The sequence below is a fragment of the Balaenoptera musculus genome, chromosome 12 (genome assembly GCF_009873245.2).
Source record: "Balaenoptera musculus isolate JJ_BM4_2016_0621 chromosome 12, mBalMus1.pri.v3, whole genome shotgun sequence".
Taxonomy (NCBI): domain Eukaryota; kingdom Metazoa; phylum Chordata; class Mammalia; order Artiodactyla; family Balaenopteridae; genus Balaenoptera; species Balaenoptera musculus.
In genome coordinates, this window is record NC_045796.1 from 3896931 (window position 1) to 3923228 (window position 26298).

A 26298-nucleotide genomic window follows, 5' to 3' on the forward strand; every position below is an offset into this window, starting at 1 on the left:
GTACTGGGGAGTAGGGTTGCAGCATATGAATTTGGGGGAGGACACAATTCAGCCCCTCACAGGTACTGTACTGTTGTCTAATCTACAGACCCCTTTAATCTCCTTTAATCTGGAACCCTTCCTTACTCTGTCTTTCATGAGCTGGGCATTTTTGAAGTGTATGGGCTGGTGTTTTGCAGAGTGTTTCTTATTGGGGTTTTGTCTGGCATTTCCTCATGACTGCATCAAGGTTATCATTTGACAGGACTATCACAGATGCTGTGTTCTCGTGGCACCCACTGTGGGAAGGCTCGTGGCCCATTGCTGGTGATGTTGACCTTTACCACTCTGTTTCGGAGGCATCTGCCTAGTTTCTCCACTGAAACGTCCTTGCCCCTCTTTTCACTATTTTAGAAGAGAGTTTACACATAAGCCTCGATATCCTTTGTGCTCTCTCTCTCTCTCTCTCTGCATACCAATACCTCCTTTTAACGCCACAGAATTCCTTCCAGCCATTTCATTTCCATCTTTGGAACTTTGTTCTTTGACCTTGAGAAATGTGGCCCCTACTACTCAGCGTCAGTTTTATTTGTACTTGTCGCTTTTATTTTTAGGGAAACCATAAGAATTGTGTGCATTTTGGGTAGATGGGAACAGGAAGCGTTTTATTATGGCAATTACTCTTAATCTGAACGCCACCTGAGCTAAGAGGCCGAAAAGTACTGACAATTCTATCATCAAAATTTATTTTTAATGATTTATCAGCTGAAAATTTATTTAGGTCCACCTTCAGTGTCTTATGAAAGCTTTAGAAACCACTTTTAGACCTTATTAACACCAACATTTTAAATTTTAAATTATCTCTTTGCTTTAAGAGGTCTTTGTATTAGTGCAATTTGAGAAAGGGGTGATTTGAAATGGGATGTGGGAAAAGGTCATTTTTAGGTAAATGTACGTGTGAAAGTTAAGGCGGTGGAAATTGATCTTCTTATAATCTATCCATGTCTTCATGTATCCCTTGAAGAATTACCGTGTACTTGCCAGAATACATAAATGTCAGTTTCAGTACTATGGAGTTGATTCAGCTGTGCTGTGAGATGAGCTAGCCCAGTGGGTTCAAATCTCTTCTGAACACTGATTGTTGCATCATGAAACCTGGACTCAGTCACGATTAAATGATTATACCAAGCTGAATACCAAACTGAAACAAGAAAATTAACACTCCTTCTGAAAAGTCATGAATAAGTTAACAGGCATTCTATTTTTACGTTGATTATTTAGGGTAAAGTTAGTGGAGTTCGTTTGTAGTGAAACAGACTTGTAATTTTTATAAACACTTTGAAACTCACCAAAACTATTTGTGCTCTCCAACAATGACCGGTAGTGTATGTGCCACGGTTGTAGTAAGTCATCACCTGCTAACAGGCTCCGGATGTAAAACTCTCCCAGGCTGAGCAGACCCAGGGCTGGTTGCCTTGAAGGTGCATGTTGAAATCCAAGTAATGCAGCTTCAGCTCTCTGTGGAGTTAATCACCACTTTTTTTAACTGCAATATTTCTTCTCCTCATGAAAGCTTAAAAAAATTACATAGTTTTTGAGAGTTTCTCCAACTCAGAAAGAGTAACAGCCTCTGACGCTGCAGCTTCAGGGTACCTCCTCTTCTCCGCTTCCCTTCCCCTGGCCTTCCAGTCTGGGGTTATTTCTGTTCCAATTCAGAAAAAAGACCAATTTACATACCTTCTTTAAAGTAATACTTGCTTTGTTGAAGCAAGCATCCTTCTAAAGAAAAAAGAAAAAGCAGACAACTCCCAATTTATGTCAGTTTCAATAAGCCAGCAGTTGGTTTCTTTACAAGAGAGTTTCTCAGCGCTTTCTTCAGCTGAGGATGTCAGATCATAGACCTCTAGGGTAAAGACCAAGACCTGGATTCCAGTCCTCACTCGGGCGCTTACGTGATGTTTCTTTGAGCAAGTCTGCTTCGCAGTTTTGAACATTTTTTTCCCCAAGCATCTTATGAAGATTAGTTAAAAACAAAAACTTGTATTAGCATTGTCCCAAGCAATTAATCATATCCATGGCTCCCTGCTTTACCTCAATGTTCTACTTGTTTCTAGAGAATATACATGAATATTTGTTTAGATCGCAAATATGAAGAAGCGTTGTGCAGTGTGAAGTGCCTTGTAATCGCTGGCTACTAAGTCAGATTAAACAGGTTGGTCCTGGGAAATTCAAATATTTCTGCTCCCGAACAGATTATTATATCCTTAACAGGAGCATTTTACCACATGTAAAAGGCTTCTAATACTGAATGTGATAATGTAAGAGCATCCCTTATTGTTCAGCTCAGTGGTCTTGTTTGAGTGAAAGGCCTGTCCGGGAGGCATATGTCTTCATTCTTCTTTAGTTCCTCTGTAGATCTCTTAGGTTATACCCCTTTTATTGGATTAAAGGGGCACGTCTCTGACTGGCGACATCTCTATTTTATTTTTGACAGATAATTGATAGTACTGTCAATGGAACGGTAACCCTTTAAAAAGAGTGAAAGAGATTTTTAAAACTAAAAGAGTCAATTAATTTACTCATACTTGTGATTTTAAAGAAACAATTTGATATGATGCAAAAAAGCTAACAGGATAGTAAATACCTGTTATGTCCTTTGCCTAGAAAAAAGGAGTCCTTTAAAAGCAGATTAGCTATGTACATTTTGAATCGAGAGACATTTAACATTAAAGGAAGGTGGAAAAAATCATTATTAAAATGAAACCAATTGGCTAGGAACAGATTTAATAAATGGTCCAAACTTTATTCATTCCTGAATTCAACCACCAAGTACTGCGTGTCTTTTCTCTACAAGAAGGTGACTATTAAGGTGACTCTAATATAAGAAGTCCTCTCAATCGATGTAACACTGACTCTGGGACAGGCACTATTCTGGACACTTTACGTATAAAAACTCGTTTCATTAGTCCCACAACAATCCTGAGTGAGTATCATTAGCTCCACTTGACAGGAGGAAAAATGGACACGTAGCGTTTAAGCGATTTGCGGAAGGTCTCACAGCAAGTGTGTGACAGAGCCAGGCTCTGCATGTGTGTACGCCTGGCTCTGGAGCCCTGGCTATGCTGTGCTTCACTTGTCTTTGAGAACGACAGCGTTGTAAACACTTCTACCTAGGATTTGGTCAAGGAAAAAATATCATCGCTTTGCATTTGGTGCTGTGGTTTCCATAAACTAGAATAACCGTGCAGGCAAAGGAAGTCACACATCACATGGTGTATTTTTTCAACAGTATACCTTTAATCACTCAATTCTTTTTTTATCAACTCAGTTCTTAGGGGGCGTAAATCTGTTGATGTTTCCTTGTGTTGGTCTCTTCTTTCTTGGATTTATTCATCCATGCATTCATTTACTTATTTACTTGATCTTTACTTATTTACTCAAATTGATCCGGAATTACTTGCCCTGCGGGAGACCTACGTGACCTTCACAGAGTCCTCAGTTCAGTAACTGGTCTCAGTAGCCACAGCGAGGTCCCTCGTCCCACACAGGCCTTCAAGTCCCAGACCACGAAGCACAGCCTCTGCTGGGTCTGGTGTTTCTCTCGCCCACTGCAGCACTGTTTTATGCCACTAAATACATAGCCCAGGGTTCCTTGCTCACACCCCTGTGTAGTGTGTCTTTCATTTTAGGTTTATTTAGGGGACCAAATTAATTTTATTAACGATATCGCTTAATGCTGTTGACAGACATCATATTGAAAATTTGTACTCTAGCAAATATTTTGTCAATCAGGTTGGAAACGTGAATTGCGTAGAAAGGGGAAAAGAGCACACAGTTTATAAGGGCAGAAGTTAAGTTACTTTTATCTTGTGGATTGCCCATACCCAGTGGCATGCTGGTAAAGCCTGCTCTCTCCCCAAGAAGAGGCCTTATTTGTAGCGTTTCCCAGTTTCTGTGGAGTGCGGGCTCCCACTGCGGACTCTCTCAAGCTCCCGCATGACGTACTGAGCGCAGACTTGCGAGGCGATGTGCATAGTCGGCACTTGCAAGACAGCACAGACGCCTCTGCCGCTCAAGAATCCTTCACCAGACTGAGACACCAAGGAGCCAAACGGAGCGGCGACAGTGCCGGTGTCGTCCAAGATGAGCAGATTGTAGCTGCCAACAGCACTGAGAGCTTAACGGCCTTTGCCCGAGTTTGTCCTCAGTTCCTTAAGTGCGTTACTGCGCTGAACCCGCGTATTCTTCCTGGCTTGGGTACTGCAGTGTCCACAGTCTGTACCTGCGAGACTGAGGCACGGAGAATAAGGTAACTTACTTAAAGGTGTACCGTTAGTGAACGTCGGAGAGGAGATTCAACCCAGGCAGGTGATGCGGAGTCTGGTTCTTAGTTGCTTTACCTTTAAGTGATTCCAGGCCTGTCATGACGTCAATAATATTAGGACGTCCTCCAGACAGCACCGTGCCTACTCATAGTGATGAATATTGTAGAAATAGGCACAAGAAAAACATTCTGAAGCATCACTAAGTATTCTTGGATGCCAATAATTAGGGATGCCATTTTATAAAATTATAAGTGGTGGTATTTTTACCATGTGGTAGAAATATGCTAGGTTATATTCCCGTTTCCAGGTCCTCTTTCTTCTGTCTGTTGTGACTTTTCCATATCCTAGAGCCTAAGATTGAAACACCATCAGAATAAATGGCAGCCACCTCTGCTTGCAGTCTCTTCCATCTGGACGGTGAGCCCAAGATTAATTCCTCAGCTGTCATAGGCAGTTCATGCAAAATCAGCTTAGACAGCGTGGTTTTCTCCTTCATTCATAATTTGCAGTAGGATGAATACGGTAAAATCATTCACTAATAATATTACATTATATTATTTTCTACTATTCATATTGAAGGGCATTTAGAAAACGGGGACCAAAGTAGCTGTAAAATTTGCCAAAACTAACTATTTTTTGCCGTAAAGTTAAAATGCATGTTACTTCCCTACACTGACTACAAAATAGAATAAAAATAAAATAAATAAATAAATCTAAATTGAATAATTTATATACTGTAAACATTATAAATTTATTGAAACTATAAATATAAGTTTATAAATAAAAATAATAAATAAAAATATAGCTTATTCTAATTGGAGGTCATAAGCTTGTAAAATGATAAATGACAGGATTTTTGTGAGAGTTACGTGAAGTAGTGCATGCACAGCACTTAGAACACTGCCTGCCACAGAGTTAGTGCTCACTAGTATTAATGACTATAATAGCAGTATTATTTTGCTGCCTAACGTATAATAGCTACTTTTACTAGCACCCCCCCATAGAATTACACTGAATAACAGGTAATACCGAATCACGGTAAATACTGAGTAATTCCTGTTGACTGTTCACCCTCCTACAACAACCTACAGTATCATCTCGAGTGGAAGGCAAGTGACAGTCCATTGAGGGGTAGGAGGAAAATGTGAGAACTTCTTTTAGGTAAATGACATTAAAGAAACTACAGTTTCTTGATTGGTCATACACGGATGGAGCTTTCATCCAGTTCATGCGTCAGGTCATTGTGTCTTGTCCAGGGTGTGGAGTCCCCTGTGACAGAGTGGGCCTTCTACAAGGAGGAAGAGGTGACAGTGGTGTCCAGCCTGCACTTTTAAGCCCCATCCTGGCTTTTCCTCAACCGTATCAGGAGGACAGCTTTGCAGTGTACATTCATTTCCATTGTACTACCAAGGATTTGCTGCTATGAGGCAAAGCACTTGGAATAGTTATTAAATTCACTGATTATTTACACATATTTCTTTCACAAAAAGGTAACTCCAAATTGCTGATCTTTTCTGAAGACAAATGACAATGTCTTGTTACTTAGAAGACATATTCAAAGAAATAAGCATTTAATCTGAACTTTCAAATTGCAAGTAACATTAACACTGAAAAAGAAGATAATTGCTTTTCCAAATAAACTCATGCCATAAAGAGAGTACTTTGAAAACGGATGTTTTCATCACCCTCATGTGACTTTTTTTGCTGAAATTGATGTGTCACGTATTCAAATTATCACATACCTTTACAAAGACTGGGAGCAAACTTTTTAAAAAAACTTTACTGGGGTTTATAAATATCCAGTGAACTGCGTGCGTTTAGAGCATACAGTTTGACAGGTGTATATGCACACAGCCCAGTGCAAGCATCACATCAAGATGACGGATGTACCCATCACCCCCTCAAGTTTCTGTGGCCCATTTGTGATCCCTCCCATGGGACCCTCCCCATCTTCATCCCCCAGTTTCAAGTAACCACTGACCTACTTTCTATAACTTACTTTGCATTTTCTAGAACTATTTTTTATTATTGGAATCATAAAATCTGTGTTCCTTTTTACCTGGCTTCTTTCACTTACCACACTTATTTTGAGATTCATCCATGACATTGCGTGTGTACATAGTTCATTCTTTTTTATTACTGAGTATTCCATTGAATGGATGTGAGCTGTTTATTTAGTCACCTATTGATGGACATTTGAGCTATTTCATTTTTGCCTGTTACAAATAAAGCTGCACACGTCTCTGCGTGGGCATACGCTTTAATTTCCCTGGAGTAAATCCCTAGAATGGTGGGGTCATCCGGTGAGGGGATGTTTAAGAAACTGCCAAACCGTTTTCCAAAGTGGTTGTACATTCCCAGTATCATTGTGCGTGTTCCAGTTTCTCCACATTTGCCATCTCCATGTCTTCTTTGGTGAAGTATCTTCTCAAATCGTTTGCCTATTTTTTGTTTGTGATTGTCTGTTTTTTTTTTATTGAGTTTTAATAGTTCTTTTATATGTTCTAGATACAACTCATCTATCAGATTGCTTATTTGCAAATATTTGCTCCCAGTGTTTGGCTTGTCATTCTCCTAACAGTTTCTAAGAGTAGTTCTTACTTTGAAGAAGTCTAATTTATGATTTGTTCTTTTTATGATCATACTTTCAGCATTGTATCAAAGAAATATTTGCCTAACCTAAGACCACAAAGATTTTCTCCTATGTTGTCTTCTAGAAGTTTTATAGTTTTACATTTTGAGTAAACTTTTGTATATGGTACAAGGTAAGGGTCAACATTTATTTGTTTATTTGGCCTACCGGTGCCCAGTTGATCCAGCTCCCTTTGTTGTGTAGACTCTTCTTTCTCCACTAACTTGCCTCTGCACCCTTGTTGAAAACCAACCGACCATATACGTTTAGGAGTATGATGTTCTCCTGATGAACTGACCCCTTTATCATTTGAAATGATCTTCTTTATCCCTGGTAATAGTCTTTGCTCTGAAATCTACTTTATTTGATACAAGTACAGCCATTCCCACTTTCTCTAGACTGATGTTAAATGTTAAATATCTTTTTCAGCCTTTTACTTTTACCCTAGTTGAGTCTTTATATTTAAAGTAGGATTCCTGTAAACAGCATGAGTTGGGGTTTTGCTGTTTTATTCAATCAGATAACCTTTTCTTTTTTAATGGGGATATTGAGACCAGGCACATTTTATGTTTAGGTATAAGTCCATCAACTTGTTATTTGTTTTGTTTGTTCCATCTGTTTTTTATTTCCTTTTCCCTCTCTGTCTTCAAAAGTTGAATTTTTAAAAAATTTTATTTTATGAAACAGCTTTTAATTTATTAAAATCTTCCCCATGAATAATTTCATTGAGTGTCATTGGTTTTGAACCTGATTGGTAATATATAAAGATGCAACTGATTAGTTTGCAAGATTAACTGATTTACATCAGGGAGAATGGAAATTTATCTGAATTTCAGTCAAAAATATTAGTCATTAGGGAGCAAAACTGTAAGTGTGATATTTAAGAACAGTCAATACTCCCTTTATTCCATCTGGATCCGCATACTTTTTGGCATATTCTTCTCCAATAGTACAACTGTTTCTAAGTATTAAACTTGACGCCACCATCTCACAAAGTAGTAAAGAAAAAAACTTGACAGTTGATAACATACAATTACAGTGCTTCATTTCAAAATATATAATTGTTTAGTATGAACAAAAAGAGTCTTGTTTACTAAGTAAATTAAGTATTTTAAAAATATGTACTTTTTATTTTTATCTTTTTAAATTTCTATTTTAGTTTGTTTCATAATATAAACAATATATTAGCACAGTGCATGTGCATATAATTGCTGAAGGAGTATACGTTTATTATGCGTGCGTCTTTAAATTTATCTTACCAGTAAAGAACTTTACAGTCGAACATTTTTCAAACTCCCCGGACTAGAGGACTTTGAGATCACCAAGAATTAAGCTAAATATTTTTAAAAGGAGACATAGAAAAAAATATCTTAACTCTTGTCTCATTTAGTCTCTGTCTCGGTCCATTTGTGCTGCTATAACAAAATACACGGACCAGGTAGCTTATAAACAGCAGACATTTATTTCTCACATTCTGGAGGCTGGGAGTCTGAGAATAAGGTACCAGGTAATCTCTCTACCCAGAGATAATGTCCGGCAAAAAGACATTTGTTACGGAATTTCATAAGTCTTTTAAAAAGGAGATATAATTTTTTTAAAAACTATTTGTATCTTCAAAGTCACATGCGTCATGGATATCTTCAGTGTATATGGAAATATATATATAGCAATAGTAGTTAATGGAAAGTAATAGTGAATCCAATTATAGTTCTGCTTTTTTTATACCAAATTCTGAACTTTAATGACAAAACTACTTTAAACATTCTTTATTTTTTTCTCTGTTGGATTTGCTTTCCAGATGTATCATAGAATTCGTCATTCGGAGTGCATTTACCGGGTCACCATGGAGAAGCTGTCCTATCATAGCATTTGTACTGCAGAGGAATGGCAAGGCCTCATGCATTTCAACCTTCCCACCCGTCTTTGCAAAGAAATTGAATTGTGAGAGTTTTGTCTTGTCAGTTTCTTCAGGAACAGATTTTTAATTTGATTGAATTTAAAGTGAAATGGGTTCTAGAATTCGAATCATAAATATCATATTACATGTGTGGTTTCTTGTGCTGCCATTTTCCCCCTGGAAGGAAGGAAAGGCCAGATCTCTTTATCTTTAAAAAAAAAAAAAGTCTGAACACCATTTTGAAATGATTTAACCTAAATGTCAGCTTTTCTCTTTAGTCTTTTGCACACTTCACGCTATGTAATATTTAATATTCAAAGTGACATTTAATATCAGATAGCTGAAAGTTTTCATTTCCATATAATTTTAAATTTACAAATTAAATCTGAGAATTTAGTAATACGTAGTTCAACTTTCACACTTTGTTTCTAATCCTATGCTAATGTATTTGTTACTGGTGGTAGGACCTGCCCATTAGAAGTGCAAGCCAACACTATATAACTACATAAAAAATCTTCAGAAGTGATCCAGAGCTGGTATTTGTTTATACTTGGAAATATAGTATTCTTAAATTAATTAAACAAGGAGGCCGTTAGACTGATGTGACTTTAATGCCCTGGTGGCCTAGTAAACAAACCTGTAAATCGAAACCTGTAAATGCCTCAAGGTAACGAGATGGAAATGCTAAGGACAGCCAGTTCTGAACAGCTAACTAGGCTTTAAGCTGTAGCCAATCAAATAATTTCTTTTCTTTGCATCTTCTCTTTAGATGTGTTTCCATGGCTCCTGTCACCAAAGCACTCCTAACTGCTTTAAATTGGTGCTGCCCTATTCAAATGGGTTTTTGCTCAAATAAACTCTTAAGATTTTTAATATGCCTCAGTTTATCTTTTAACAGTATATGTATTATATAGTGTGTGTGCGTGTGTATATATATATATGTATATATATATATAGTATATATTGTGATATAATAAGAAATATATGACTATAGTCTTTGTAGCTAGTTCTTGGCACAGAGCTCCTTTTACTCTTGTAATTCCCTGAGTGATCTGGGTGAGAGAGGCATCTTTTGTTACTCATATTAAACCTCTTTCAGCCACCCTGAGTTTCTGAGTGGCTCTAGGAGGATGAGGGCCAGTTGCCAGAGAAACCAGCATATGATTAGAGGGTTGGAAGTCAGCCTTACTCTTGGACTCCTTTCCAGGGAGAACTGGGGATTAAGCTAATCACCAGTGATCTGTGATTTAGTCAACAGTACCCATGTACTGGAACCTCCAAAAAACCCTAACCAAGGGGTTCGGCGAGCTTCCAGGTTGGTGAAGGCATCAGGTGCTATAAAGGGGGTGCCCCCAGAGAGGCATGGGAGCTCCACAACCCTCGCCCCTACCTTACCCTGTGCATCTCTTTCGCTTGGCTCTTCCTGCGTGTATCCCTCATAATAAATCGGTAGTAGTAAACCAAGTGTCTCCCTGAGTTCTGGAGCTGTCCTAGTGCATCATCTGACCTGAGGACGGGTTGTGGGAACAGCCGATGGATTAGAAGTGTGGGTGGCCTGGGCTTGTGATTGACATTTCAAGTGGGGGCAGCCTGTGGGCCTGCGCCCCTAACCTCTGGGGGTCTGCATCAACTCCAGGTAGTGACAGAATTGAACTGAATTGCAGGAAATCAGCTGGCGTCTGCGGAGAACCGGAGAATTGCTTGGTGTGGAAAACTCACACATTTGGTGTCAGAAGTGCTGTAACGAGAGGAAAATGGTCTCTTTTAATACTTTCCCGTTCTGCTTATTTGGGTTAAATGTTTGTAACCAAATTAGCACATGAAAAATAGGTAATAACTTTGGATGTTAATATTTATGAAACTTTTCTCTGGATTAAAATAGGAAATAGACTAATTTTCATCTCAGAAAATTTCAGATGAGATCCTCCCCCGTATCTATGAGTTGTGTAGTGTATGTGTAGGGCTCATAATATAATTATTTTGCACTTTGTCATTGCTCTGATAACAAACACAACATTCCTTTTTTACAGATTACTTAATAAAGAATTAAGCAATGGCTTAAATCTTGGACTAAGTTCCTGAGGGAATGTGTGGAATTTCCTCCTGGAAACCTTTGAATACCACAGAGATGTGACTGAGAAAGGCAGGAAGAGGGGGCCGAACTCCCAGTATTTTTTTAGTCTCTTGATAGGCAAAAAGTTAAATTACTCCCTTTACTTGTTATTATGTTTATCCTAATTAATTACATTTACTCATGACCTGTGCTTTCTGTTTATTTCAGGTTCCACTTTGACATTGGTCCCTTTGAAAACATGTGGCCTGGAATTTTCGTCTACATGGTCCACCGGTCCTGTGGGACAGCCTGGTAGGTGTGACCTACACACTTGCTTTAAAACCCTCCTCCCCTACCTAAGTGCCTCGCCACTTTCTTGGTTGATAATTACCTTAACTATGCCATATAGAAATTGTTTTTCTAGATATTTAAATTAAAAAAGGCTGAGATTATTGGACAAATGTGCAGCCTTTTTAGATTCCTTCAGAGGCTGCCCCTTGGTTAACGACCAGGTCTAACCAGGTGATCAGAAGAATATAGGTGGAGCTAAAAGAGATAGGGGTTACTTCTCAACATAATTGCATACTGTTTTTAGGTGTGTTTTGGAATGTACATACACATTTAACATCGACTTTCACCTTTACCTTCGATATATCAGTTAAAACAAGTGCGAAAGAAACAGGTCTCCTAATTCAAAGTCTAGTCCTCTGTTAGTAATGAAGTTATGTTGCCCTGTCCTTGCAAATCTCTCTCCTCTCCTTGTGGCCTGTCCTAGAGGCCTTTCATGACTTTGTATCTGGTGGGTTTTTTTTAACAGCTTAAACACATACTTAAAATGCAAGGAATGATTTTCTTTTTCTCTTTTTTTTACTAATTTAGTCATTAAGTGGCTTATAGAGGCTCTTAGTTTCTCTAGAACTAAATTGTTGCTTGTTTCCTGTTGAATTCTGTGTTTTCTCTTATTTCCATCAGCGACTTATATAAATTATTGTCTCAAAAGGATGCACACAGGGTAACTAATGCCACTTATTTCTTAGATAGCAAATGAGAGTTTGACCAGTTGAAACTCTTAAAATCACATACCTCACACTTCAGGGACATTTGAAAATTTTCAGTGGAGAAAGATAAAGGTTATATGTATTTAGAGGTTTTATGGACTCTCATCTCTTTGGTATTTCGGGGAGCCCTGTTTCGTACTGATATGCCTTTGTCTTAAGCTGCCTTAAATCCACTGAGAGAGTTGGTGGGGCTTTAAATACGTGTAAACACATGATACATGTAAAAATTTATAACCATATTGTATGATAAAGTACGTCATATTCTTTCATGGACAGCGTCAAGATTTGGATATAGCCATGTGCTACCACCGCTTAATAATTTGAATGTCCCATGGTAATTTGGATTCCTCTTGAAAGGATAATCACTCACCTGGGAAATTCTTATAGCATGCATGTTTGCAGTTTGTGAATCTGAATGTGCTTTCTGGAAAAACTTAGCTAAAAATACCCTTGAACAGGATGATGATATGCTGTTGTCTGCTGAGCACTGTGGGACGCAGGAGTTGCTTGAAAGCTAAGGAAGAGGTGGCGGGCATTCATGATGGGTAACGGCAAGCTGATTCTGGGATTTGCTCCCCGGTGGGCCCGTTACCGTGGCAGAGCACAAGCCGCCAAAGAGTCTTCCTCTGTCACCTGGCTGGAGAAGCAGTGGGGAGGTGGTGAGTGAGGCCGCCGTGCTCTCACATCCAGTCCCCGCGGAAGTGTTCACCCGTGCAAGCGCGCGCGGGACAGACGCGCACATCTAGTTGTCTCCTGGAACGTCCTGGTTCTTTACCAGTTTCTCTCATGACGATTTCTTTTCCACACAGCTTTGAGCTTGAAAAGTTGTGTCGTTTTATCATGTCTGTGAAGAAGAACTATCGCCGGGTCCCTTACCACAACTGGAAGCACGCGGTCACGGTGGCACACTGCATGTACGCCATACTCCAGAACAACCACGGGCTCTTCACCGAACTCGAGGTGGGTGTGCACACGCTGTCTTTCTCCCGCCTCCAATAACCTGAGTGGGTTGAAGTACTCTACATCTGGAGTACATCTATGATATAGTTAGGCGACTCTACGTCATTCCGGGACAAATTTTGGTTCCGTAAATTCACAGAAGCGCACTTTGTAAATTGTTGTACCCAAGCATTTTCCCTATTATTTTGTATAAGGAAGGTAGATACAGAAATTCCAACTTCATCAAAATATCCCTCAAGGAAACACTCATTTTTGTAGTCCTTCTTCCCCATTAAAGCTGAATTCTTCTGAAAGGATGTAAACAAAGTGAATTGTTCTCTTTGCCCTTATGCCCTGGATAATGGAGACATATCCTACCCATCTGAGAACCCAGAGCATTAAACACAATTAAAACATAAATGCTTATTTGACCTTCTCTAGCATAAGGGAACAGGGGCTCGGCGATGTTCCACTGATGCACCGGACTTAACGGACTTGGAGTTGGTGACACGCTCAGAGAAGATTTGGGGGTGCCTAGTCCATTCATGCACCGCTGTCGAGCCCCTTCCTTGAATGCCCGGCCCGCATTTGGTAATGGGGCGCCTTCGCCCCAGCTGTGCTCCTCCCAGGCGGGACCTTCCTGATGGCCTTGCTGCCCTCTCTCCACAAGGCCCCAGCAGCCCTATGAAAGCCCTAACTCGAATCCACCCTTCTCTCCTCCTGCTTCAGGACACGTGAAGAAAGGGAGCTGCCATCTCCGTGATAAAGAAATTGTGCTTCTCCCAAGGTCACGTCCACCAACACTAGAACCCTGAGGTCCAGTCCTGTCCTTTCCATCCTGTCAGACCAAATTCACAATTTGGGTGGGAAACTTGAAAGATGCATTTTAGAAAAAAAAAAGCTATTGTAAAGAAAGAGTCAAAACGTTCCTTTTTTATTAATAATCTTTAGATGGGACTTAGCCTAATAAATAATTTATTATTTATCACACACACACACACACGATGAAATTTTTTCTTTTTTAATATAAATTTTTCTAAACAATTTTCCATCTCATGGAACCCCATATTTTTGAAAATTTCAGTATTTCTCCATTCACTTCCTTTTAAGAAAGCAATTTTATTATCTTTTCTGCCAAAGGTTAGCCTGTAAGCTTGAGAATTATAGAAATTATTCTTTTGGATTATATTAAAATTTATATTCAAAAATGGAAAATTTTTAAGACAAGTGAGATAAGTTTTGTTACTACATATTGACTTTCATTTAAGTTTCTAGAATTATATCATTCTGTTTCTCCAGAAACTTCAGGTCTTTTGGCTAAAAATAATCCCAAAATAACATACATAAGTATTTAAAATATATTTTATAAGATGCATATGTAATCTCTAGTAGAGCTTTAGAAATGATCATTTGATGTTTTTAAAGGAAAAGTTAACAAAGGTAGTTCTTTACTTTGTAAGTTATTTTCAGATGCTTGATTCTGGCATACGCTTTACAAAACCATTGGACATCAATACAAATAAAATAGGTTAAAAGGAATTAGAAAGCTTTTATCTATTGTGCCAGATTTTACAACCTTGACATTTCTTACCAGATTCATTATGGCTGACGGTGCAGCATAAAATATGGGAACAGCCCCCAAACAAAACGACCCCCAGAACATACAGAGTTCAGCGTCTTAAGACCTCCGAACACTTAGGGTTGGTCCCCAGCCTACCGCATAGTTTAGGGGGGCGGGTGCCCGGGGCGACCTCCCTGCCCATCAGGTGGCAGGAGAAACCAGCGCGGCCCGGCGAGAGTAAGGCCGCAGCAGGGCGCAGGCGCAGTGCATGTGCGGGGCTTTCTGCAGGCGCCGGCCCCGCGGCAGGTGGCTCCGCGCCCTCCTCCGATGCTGCCCGGGCTCCTGTCCGGCGCCGCCCTGCCAGTTGCCCTGGTCTCAGAGGTCCCTGCCCTCGCGGTTCTTCCCAACAGAACCCCCCCCCCCCCCCGTTAACTCGCTCCCTCCGCGCTGGGTCCTCCGCAGGCTCTGCATTCGGTGCAGGTCGCAGGCTGTGACCTCCACCTCACCGCACCCTCTGCCTCTCCGCTCGGCTCCCTCCGGGTTTCTAGGCTCTTCTCTGCCGCCGGCCCCTGGTGGAGTCGCTGTGCTGGCCGCCTGCAATCCCTCCCCTCCCCCTTTCTCTGAAACCAGCTCCATCACACCCCGGAAAATGCTCTGGTCCAGGGGCCGTGCGGGTCCGAGGGTCAGGGCTCAGCTTTCCTCTTTGCGTCGCTGTTCTCACGCGGCTCCCAGGACCCCCAGCACCCTCGGCTCCCGAGCGCTCCTCCAGCCCGCTCCCCCTTCAACTTTCCCTTCTCAGTGACGAGCCCGTCCACCAGCGTCCAAGGCTGATGGCCTGGCCCTCCCCCGCTCTCCGCCCTGCCCTCCTCTCTTCTCATGCCCGGCCTGCCAGAAAGCTCTGTTCACTCTGCCTGCAGAATCTTCCAGACTTTAGTCATGTCTCCTAAGCCTGCGTTGCTAGCGTCCTGGTCTAAGTTTCTGTTGTGTTTTGCCTGAGTCCCGACGAAAGCCTCCCCCAGGTCTCTCCCACCCTCCTCAAGTCTGTTCTCAATACAGTGGCCAGCGCGGGGATCTTTAAAGAACGTCAGCTAGACGATGTCACTGCGCTGCCAAAACCCCCGCCATCGGTCCCTGGATCACAAATGATACAAGACCTTTACCCTCCCCTGCCCTGCCCTGCCCGTCTGCCCTCCTCTCCCCGCAGCCCCCGCAGTGGTCAGTCCTGGTCCTGTGACTCTGGTCCTGTGACTCGCGGGCAGGCACCCCTGCCAGGATGTGCGCTGGCTGAAGCCCCGCCCCCGCCCCTGGGAGCCGCCTGCTCCTCCCCTTCACCTGTGCCTCTGCGCTCACCTCTGCGCTCACCTCTGCCTGTCTGAGGCCCATCCGAACTGCTGTACATCACAGCCACCCGCCTCTCACCTGTCCCCTTCAGCCTGCTCTTCCTTTTATCTTTTTCTATACAATTTGCCATTTTTCACATGCTTTATGATTTACTTGCTATATTCCTCATTTATGATAGCCGTAATAACATCGTTAGAATTTAACACTGAATAGATTTTTGAGTGAAGAACTGATACTGTCCTCTCCTTTTGCAGACTTGCTTTATCTGTGATTCTTTGGAACATTTGCTTTAATTTGATACCACCTACACTTTTTACCAGAGTCGATCAGGAAAACGCAAGAATAATTTGACTGTTAAGTTCATAAGCAGAAAGACAAAGAAACTGGTTAAAAAAGAAGTTAGATTATCTGTTACTTCAGGCGTTCATGAGCATGTTGGCTGCATCAGTGACAGAAGTCAGTGTGATAAGAATACTAACCATAACTTTCCTCATGTCCCATTTCTTTGTTTTGAACATCTGTGCACTGTGGTTTCTCCTTAAGCGCAAGGGACTGCTAATTGCGTGCCTGTGCCATGACCTGGACCACAGGGGCTTCAGTAACACCTACCTACAGAAATTCGACCACCCCCTCGCAGCGCTATATTCCACGTCGACCATGGAACAGCACCACTTCTCCCAGACAGTTTCCATCCTTCAGGTGAGGCGCCCAGGGCCACGTGCCTGCCCGCTGCCCCGTGTGTATGTCGTCTTGTCAGAGACACCCACGGTTTATACGTAAAAGAGGGATATTCTTCCGGCTTTCTTTAGAAACAGCAGCTACATTTTATCGTAAAACCTTTTTTAAAAAATTTATATATATTTTGCAATCACATTTGATTTTTAAGTACGTTTTACCCTAAGGCAAAGTTTGTTTCACATAGTTAAGTTAATCTATGTGGATCATCATATTCTTGAACCAGAATGTGTTGAACAGCGAATCTTGAACGTTAGGCAAACAAGATTTTAAGTGCATTGAAGTTCTTTTATTTTTTCTTTTGTGTGTTTTTAAATTGAATTTTCTTGCTTTTAAGATGTCCTTAGTGACTGATCTGGAAGCTGACAGGTCTCCCTTCCCTGGGAGATACGTACGCTCCTTCTTCACTTCAAACCTTTTTCGCAAAGGCGTCTTAACTACGTAACTATTGCCTCGTAATGCTTTGACTCCTCTCACAGACAATTTTTAAAATATGATCCGTGTTTGACTTAAGAATAGGGGACCCCATTTCTTCCTCTCACTGTCAGCACCTCAAAATAGGAAGAGAAATCTCATTAGATCTCCTGATTACGAGTCTACGGGAAGGATTTGGAATTTTCAAGGTTGTGACGCCAAGCCCCGGCAGGACCTCAGCAGCGCCTGGCTGTGGGCGTCTTGCGAAGCAGAAGGGTGTTTGCCACTTGGTGCAGTTTTCCTCTCTTGTGTAGCTCAGGCCTCCCCTGACCACCCAGGGCTGTCTTCCTCTCCGTAGCTTCTCCTAGTGCCTCTTCATTGTCGCAGCTCTCTCAGTGATTGGTAGTACCGCACACTCAGATCTTTTCAAAACCCAGCAACATTTACGTGGTCAGGCCCCCTTTCCTCAGGACTGAGAAGGTAAATGGTGAGCTTACTGAAGTGCAGGTGCTCTTCTGATGACCTGCGGGGTAGAGTGAAAGGTCTGTCAGATACGGAGTCACATCCGGCAGGTGGCTGAATGTCCCCCTTGCTCCCGGGCTGGTTCTATCCCTGAAAGCAATAGGTAGTCACCATTCCCGATGTTCCCTTGGCACCAATACTTTATTTTTTTAATGATGTATGTTATGTATGTTTGGCTGGATAGATAGATAGATACATACATACATACCTAGAAATTTAAGCAGGATAAAAGACGTGTGTGGATATATGTATATGTGTGTGTGCTTGTATATGTGTGCATGATATAGATATGTGTGTACCTATATATGTGTGTATATAATAGGTGTATATATACACACACACATATATATTAGCACACACATGCATTAAAACATGCTTTTTGTAAATAGACATTTATAAAACTTAATGAGAGCTTATATCTACTTTCCCCTTAGGCTATTTATTTGCCCAGGAAGAAGGGTATATGCCAGAAATGACATCAGGACGCCTTCATTTAGAAATAATTAGGACTCCCTGGGTCCCATGTGCATCCTATGTCCTAAATGAATTCATACATATGACTATGACAGCATTTCTGGCAATTTAATCTGCAAATGAATTTTAATAGCCTTCATAAAGTTCCCTCAGAAAACCTATTTTAAATATAAGAGAATTCGTTTTTACAAAGGCCAGGATTGCAAAGTACATTGCTGCTGGATGGAATAAGACATAAACTGTGTGATACAGCAGTGATACAAAGCAGAAGGGATGGAGAGGGTCTGACCCAGCCAAGGAAGACTTCCGGCAGGAAGACTTGCTCCGTTTGCCGCCGTTGACAGTGGAGGTGGCTCAGAGCGGTTTGTCTCTTTTTCAGCAAACCCCCAGCCACGGGGGGGGGGGGGGGGGGTTCCGTGTTACATGATGCGGCGTTCCTAGAGTGCTCAGAGCGTCGCCACTGGAACTCAGGCGGTGAATGAAGTTCAAGCACGCTGTCGGCATCCACAGAGTCGTTGGAGGGTGGTTAGAGCCCGAGTGGTAGAGAAGGCATTTCAGTCACTGGTGGGGGGAACATAAGGGCACCTTTGTTCTTGTGTCTTTAGAGAGGTGAGGTTCTCAACAGACGACTGGGGTGGGAAGCCGGCTAGAAGAACCGTCATGGCCGCAGGTCCAGCCCACCAGTTAAAATCTGAATCTGTATCCTGGCTTGGCCAACACCTCCTGTGTGAGCTGTGACAGGGAGAAACGTAGGGGGCATAAACTCATGGCCCCATCTTCATGGGCAGGAGAATGGCGGAGCGCTCCTTCATTTTCTGGAAATCTCTAGAATCTGTTGATGGTACATGCTCATGATAACTCCTCTGAGTTTTGCTTCTCAGATCCATCTGACTGCCTGTTGAAATTCGTTTCAATAGCGAACATATTTATTCACTGCCTCGCGGCTACCAGCACACGTTTCAGGCCCGGGGGACAGAGGTAACAAAAGCACAAATGCCTGCTGTGTCCACAGCCCCGCCCTCAAGCTGGTCTTCCTGCCGCTCCACCTGGCCGGCCTCCTGGGGTCCCAGCCATCCTAACAGGCTATGGCTCTCACGCCTGTGTGTCAGCCTGGGGTACCGTGAGGTTCTGTTTCCAGACGCTTGAACTGCGTTTGGCATTCAGTGTGGCCAAAATCGTGCTGAGTTACTTTACAGCTCCCGTGATGGCACCTCACTCACCCCACGGGTCAGTGACCCTGTTAGAGCCCTTCCCCCTCACCCTGCCCCCAGCTCCAGTCACCAAGCCCTGCCAGTTTGAAGTTTTGTCAGGACACCTCCAGACTTGACCAGTTAAGGTGATATCCTTGGCTGAGAGTAAAATTTAATTTCAACATCCAGTCACTGAATTATCAGGCAGAACAGTATGTCGTTACATCACACAGACCCCTCTGGTAGGTCTGTCCGCCCGGTGGGCACGGTAGTGAAAGGCTTGTCCTTCGGCCGTCCTCATCTCCGCAGGCGGTCTCCAGCGCTCCGGCCACACAGAGGAGCGCAGTCCCAGAACTATTCATCCTTTGGCAACGTGGCCAAAGAGGAGAGTAAAAAATTCACCGTGATGGTTAGAGATTGCTCCCCATGGGGCCTCCTCAAAGCTGTGTGTGTGGCTCTGTGTGTGTGTCTACAGACCACAGTCTTGTTAACCCGAATGCTGACTTTCAGTGTTGTTGCCACAATTACTTATGCGATAATCTGGGCGACGGGGGAAGCGTGGCGAAGAGGCCCCCTGTGTGACCACAGCAACCTCAGCAAACAGAAAGGGGAAGTATATTTAAGAGCTAACCTCAGTCCTTCACACACTAGCACAGGACTATTCACGGTACAGCACGGCAGGAAGGGTGTATGTTCGTTCACACTTGCCTTCACTTTCGTCACAGTGAGAAAGATGCAGTGGGCAGTTCCCATCCCACCCCCCGCCCCGAGTGGGCAGTGGGAGGAGATTAAGTCAGGAATGAAGTAAGGAGAAGTGTGAAAGCATCTAGAGGAAAGATAGGTTCAGATTCTTAACTTTTGCTGAGCTGCTCCTTGTCTCAGCGTTGGGCCTCAGGACTGTTTTCCCGGTGACTGGGGCCCGGGGCTGTGTACAGGTCGTGAGGAGCATTCAGGGGAGAGGGAGTTCCCATCTGGCGCCTGTGGTAGATGCTGAACTGGCCCCTCTGAGCATAAAGTCTCCTACATGTCCATCAAGGACCTTTCCCGAGTGACATCCCAAATTCCGCCTTCATTAGACACTGTCTGTTTGACTGCCTTTTCCCCCATATTGATCACCATTTCCCCAAACTTGTGGTTCTCAAATTTATCTTCCAAATATATGTCTGAACATGTTATTCTCCTTTTTAAAAGTCACCAGTGGGTCCATTCTGGCCTCAAGAATAAAGTTTGTTTCTTAATTGATGTACAAGTCTTTTATGAATGGCCTTTGCCTGTTCCAGGACTACTGTATCTACCGTATTTTTGCAGTTCCAGACCATTTCTTAACTCTGCATTGTCCAGCGTTTTCTATTTTGGTGGCCAGCTTCTCCTTATCTTTAAGGCTCAGCTCAGACAGTACCTCCTCCAGGGAAAGTATTTTATGACGTCTCCACATAACTGGGGCACAGTTGTGTGCCTTTTCCACATGGCCCCCGAGTCCCTTAAACATACACGTATTCTAGAGTTCTCACATGGTATTGAACTTCTGTTTGTGAGTTTAGCCTCCCTCTCCTCTGAATTGTAAGCCCAGTGAGGACAGTCGCCGCCCCTCGTTCATCTCCATCCTGCAGGCCTGCTGCTGGGTCTGTGGACGTGGGTGGTGGTGGTCACGTGAAGATAAGGATGTGGACCTAAAAGTCAGAGAAGGCAAAACAATGTGTGCAACGTTTGGCCACTGGTAACTGCCAGGTTCTATTTAGGGGGAACTGAGTAGATATGTCTCCTTAGGACAAAGCGTGTAGGTGGCTCAGTGGTGGAGCGTACGTGGAATCACTTCAGGTAAGTAGACTGTTCTCTGTGGACAGTGTGACAAGATAGTGGGTAAGCTTTGTGTTCCGACCTAAAACTTACCCCTGTGTTTTTATTTAGCAATGGTGATAGAACCATTAGCGTTAGAATATTAAATCCATTTTAATGTTCATTGAACATTCCTTTATTTAATACTCGTAATTAATGTTCATTTTAATAGTCAAATTATATTTCATAATAAGATGTTAATGATTACTTTGAATATTGAAGCTACCCTTTTTCTGTCTTTTGCCTTCTGTGAATACCCCACGTTAGGTACTCAGGAGTCAAAATTGTAGAAAATGGACCAATTAGGAATGGTTATTCTCATTATTAAGAAAAATTTCTCATCATTCCATTAATCTTAAATCATCTAGTGCTTTTGAAATATGTTTACATTTTTAAAAAGTTATCTTTATCCCAGCATTTTGGGATCCCATGACATTTTCATTACTTTTTATAGCAGTAGCATTTCTGTGACACAGCCAAATCCATCTGCAGTGGGTAGAATTTACTGTTGTCTGTTGCAATTATAGCAAAATTGTTGTACTTACACTCAACACTGTCCCTACTTCTAGACTAAAATGTATTAGTTTATTACAGAGGTTAGCCTAAATCTATCCTTTTCTACAGATGTATTCTAAATAGATAGAAGTGTTCTCTGGCGGTCCAACTCAATTCTGGGCGTATCGGTTTGTTTGCTTGTTTCTCCTTCTCTCTCTCCCTGTTTCAACTCTGACTGCAGAAGTTCTACTGGTAGGTTTTATCATCATCACCACCATCATCATGGTAATCATTTCATCATTTATTAGGTACTTCCTATATACCAGAAACTTAAGAATTTTGCACGTTATCAGTACATTTGATTTTTATGGTATCCTATGAGACAAGTATTATTATTCATTTCCATTTTACAAATAAGAGTAATGTGCATCAAAGAGGTTAAGTAACTGGCTCATTGTCACACAGGGGGCAGAGGATATTAGAAATCAGAGTTGTTTGACTCCAAAACTTGTGTTCTTAATTACAGTACTCTCATGTTTCCTAGTATATGGTTTGATGCAGTGGACAATTAAATGTCAAAATAAGTATTACGTATCTTTTAAAGGCATCATTGTTGTGAATGCTTGAAGCGATTAGTTGTGTCATTGACTTTCTTCATCTTGAAGCCCCAGAATGATTCAGCCTCTGCCTGTTGCCCCTGTGATAGTGATTCACAGCCCAGTAGGGGCGGGGTTGCTGGGGAGTGAGGTCTGGACCGGCTGGCATGCAGATACTGAAATCTGAGCTCCAAAGACCTTCCAGGAGAATCTCTTTCGTAGAGCTCAGCACAGTAGGGCTTTGGGGAGAACTACGTATGATTAATGGTAATATTTTAAAAGCGTGCTGAGGAAAGATTGATCATCCGCCCTTCTGCCTCTGTTCTGACCCACCTCAACCCACGCTGTTGCCGGAGGGACTGCTCTAAAACCCACCTCCTTAATCCTCAGTGGCTCCTTATTACTTTCCATATAATATTTCAGTTCTGCATCCAGGCCTTTTGAAAGAACTTTTACTTTAGTTCTTACCATTTCTGTATTAAGTTTGCCTCAGCCGTACGGAAGTGTTTGTGCTTCCAGCAAGCACGCAGGGTCCCACGCTGCTCCTGCCTTTCCTCCGACTGGTCCTTCAGAATTCACGTCGCCACCAAGAAGAGCGTCCCACGTGCTCCCATGGTCTTCACTTACCTCATTCGCGGGGACCATGCCACTCTATGTTTTGTGTACCACTGAACAGTGAACGCCTTAAAAAAATGAACTTATGGTGTTTAGGACCTTGGATATAGTAGGCACTAAGCTACTAATATCCTTACCCAAAGTGAAACACTACAGACGGAATATCTGCTCAATGAGACATACATTCCTCATTTTGTGGTGGGAAAGATACAGCTATGGCAAGAAAGCAGTGCTCTAACAGTGAGTCAGAATGCTGAGAATCCTCAGACCCATCATGTTTGAGAGTTAGGAGGGACCTTAAAGACCATCCACCTTAAAGACCTTAAAGTGTGTCCCCGAGAAGTCTCTCAGCATCGGGACCGTTTCAGCGTTGTTTATATTCTCTCATACATATCTCACAAATCTCGGCTACTTAAGTAGCTGAGCCTTTACAAACAGAGCCCACTCGTAACCTTTCACAGACATAAGAATTATATGCTCCTTCCCTATTTTGGGGCTTTAGAAACATTTCTGGGTATAAAATGCTTGTTATTTTATGCTTGATTGATACAACATGGGATCAACTGCCTTGAATTAGTATAAACTTTAAACAACATAACCTGGAATATTAGTTATAATAAACTTATCAGTTGGTATATAAAAGCATCTTATTATTTTATGAGGTTTTATTAGGTTGTTAACTAATGTGAAATTGGAGCTTTCAAAACGTTTTCAGCCGTTTATCTGCTATTCTTGGTTGCTGTATCTCCCTTTTGTTTTGGCAGGAGCAAAGTGTTGATAAATATATACTATATTCTCTTGAAAGGAAGGGCCCATTTATTGTTTGTTTATCATTTATTCCTTTTACTCTTGTGAAATGGTGAAGGAAGTAGTCCAGCTGTTCATTATAAAGGTTCACTGCTGAGCTTTTCCACCTAGTTTCCCTTTAATATCGAAAAGTAAAGTAAAAAAAGAAATAATGAATCTGAAATAGCCAGCAGAATATACAGATCCTTTAAAATGGGTCTTACTTTGTCTTAGATCATGGACACTTTTGAGAATCTGATGAAAACGTGTTTATGGATGACACACTCAACATACTATATACAGTTGTAATGAGTTCATCGCTCTGTGGTCCCCAAGAGAATTTATAGAACCCAGGCTAAAAAGTCCCTGTTTTAGAGAGGTTAAAACGTAAAGTCCAACAGTACGTGAGAATATTTTACGTGCTGTAATTTAATAGTTTGTTGGTGATAGAGAGAATAAATCATATAAATATATATCACACGTGATTCCTCTTCAGACGACCTGCCAAGAGCAGATGTGTGCATGAGTACCAGCCAAACACATCCGATGTGAAACATGTTTATGAGGTGGGAGTCCAGGTCACAAGGCATTAAGTGCTGAAGCACGGGCCAGCTGCTTTACTTGAGTTATGATCATAGCAAAGCAGGTTTCTTAGCACAAGTCAGAGTCAAGATTTCTTTCTTGTAACTTTGTACAAGTTTAGAGTTGAGGTTGAAAGGGGCTTGGAAGTTAATTACCTTCCCAGTGATTAAATCCCCGCCCCTGGTCCCCATCAGTTACTAACTAGCCTGTGTTTTGAACGTCTCCACAAACAGCATCCCATGCATAGTTCACCTGGTAACTCCGAACATTTAGATGGTTCTTCCTTGTGTTGAGCTGAAGTCCTGTCCTTATCGTATCCACCCCTTTGGCCCTATTGTATTTATGAAGGCTGCTTCAAATGAGATTACATTACTAAAAATTACTGAAATAACCAGTTTATACAAGTACTGCAGTTTTTCTTTAGTCAAATAAAAATGTTGTTAATGCTTCAGCAAATACTTCATTTCAATTAGATATCAAAGATTTATTTAAATTTTATAATTTGAAAGTGCAATCATGTGTTTGAAAGTGCTTTATAACCTTAGAGCATTCTACAAATATGTCCTTGCTATTATCATTGTCTGAAAAAGAACCAACTAGAACTAGGATAATTTAAATATAAATACAATACCTTAAAAGTAAATAATACAGGAAGATTCTGATAACCGAAAATAAATGTGGCACATACAACCTTATTTCAAAGTAATAGGAAGCAGACAATATCTTAGTGAGATGTCTGATTTTGTAAAGAAATATACTTTAATAATTTCAAGTTTGTCATGTAATTTATCAGTCAATATATGTAGCTTAAGACAAGCGGAAACAATTAAAAATCAGTTTATAGTACAACTGTGTTGACTAATCAATCATTAAAAAATAATTGATGAACCCACAAATTGAATCTCTACCTTTTTTTGTTTGAACAAAAATGACCCATTTTAACCTCAACTACAAATAAAACTTAAAATCCTGAGGAAGAAATTATTGTAAAAAGTTTTTAAAAGATTCATATACAGAAGAATAATTATGAGAAAACAGAATCCAAATGACCAGTGTTTGGTCTTGTTTAGGGTGATGATCTGCTGGGTCCATCTCCCATGAGGACAGAAGACAGGATGGCCTTACAGTTTTTGCACCTCAGGGATTTGTGCTTTATGTAAAATCATTCTTGCCTGTAGGGAGAGTTTTTAATATGCCTAAATTTTATTTTCAGGTCCTGGGACATTTTCTTCTATGATACAGAGAAAACGGTTTATTAATCATTAGGCTTGTGGAAGTGAACAAAGATATAGATGACTTTTTAAGCCCATTGATTTCCAGTATAATGTGAAAATTACCGAAGTTCTTAATTAGTTTAAAAGGAAAAGTCTTTTACTTAAATATTTTACATATTCCAGTCTTTTAATTCCTTACTAGAAATAACCCCAAACTAGGTGTATATTTAAATCACTGGGATTTTATGTTGGGAAATGTTACGTAGTTTAAATAGTTCATTTAAGTGGTAGCTTCATTGTTGTATTGTGAAGAGAAACCAAAACGTTAATTTCATTAGTCATTTCAAACTATTCTTTTGTTCCCCCAAAACCTGTCCTGACCAAATGCCATTGACTGACTGTTGTTTCAAGTAACTGAAAATGTCATTAGATTGGAGCTTGTGCTTGTTATTGGTGGTGTTTATTTGTATTTTTTCCCTAGTTGGAGGGGCACAATATCTTCTCCACCCTGAGCTCCAGTGAATATGAACAGGTGCTTGAGATCATCCGCAAAGCCATCATTGCCACAGACCTTGCATTATACTTTGGAAACAGGAAACAGTTGGAAGAGATGTACCAGACCGGATCGCTAAACCTTAATAATCAATCACATAGGTAAAAATCATTTTTGAAAGTTTAGTAACCCAGGAAGTGTTATTTGGAATAAATTTATATTTAAAAACAAAAATGTAATGTGGCATAAATTTATATTTGAAAAAAGAAATGTAAAAAGAATTTATGTGTTTTTTTGTTTGTTTGTTTTATGTGCGCTTTATATTTACTTTGGGTATTTCGTTATTTGACAAGATTGCTGATAATGTATTGTGAAGGTAACTAAAATATGAATTAGAATTTCAGCTGGTCACATAGGAATGGGTACTTTTAAAGGGAAGTCGTTTTCCAAGAGGCCTCTCTTTGAATTTACCACAGTCCAACGTTTGGTCATTGACCTCACAGACTCAAAAACAAATGAAAATGGATTCATCAGAATCCAGATCTTATTAACCAAGCCAAT

At 41.1% G+C, this 26298-nt stretch overlaps 1 protein-coding gene across 1 annotated transcript in view; it reads left to right on the top strand.

Moving 5' to 3' along the window:
* The window catches only part of PDE10A (phosphodiesterase 10A), a 305951-nt gene that overhangs the window by 240939 nt on the left and 38714 nt on the right, over positions 1-26298 (top strand). Inside the window, 5 exon segments of the mRNA XM_036871540.1 lie at positions 8735-8877; positions 11115-11198; positions 12754-12904; positions 16329-16484; positions 25726-25898. Coding sequence (XP_036727435.1) covers positions 8735-8877; positions 11115-11198; positions 12754-12904; positions 16329-16484; positions 25726-25898 — 707 coding nt within the window.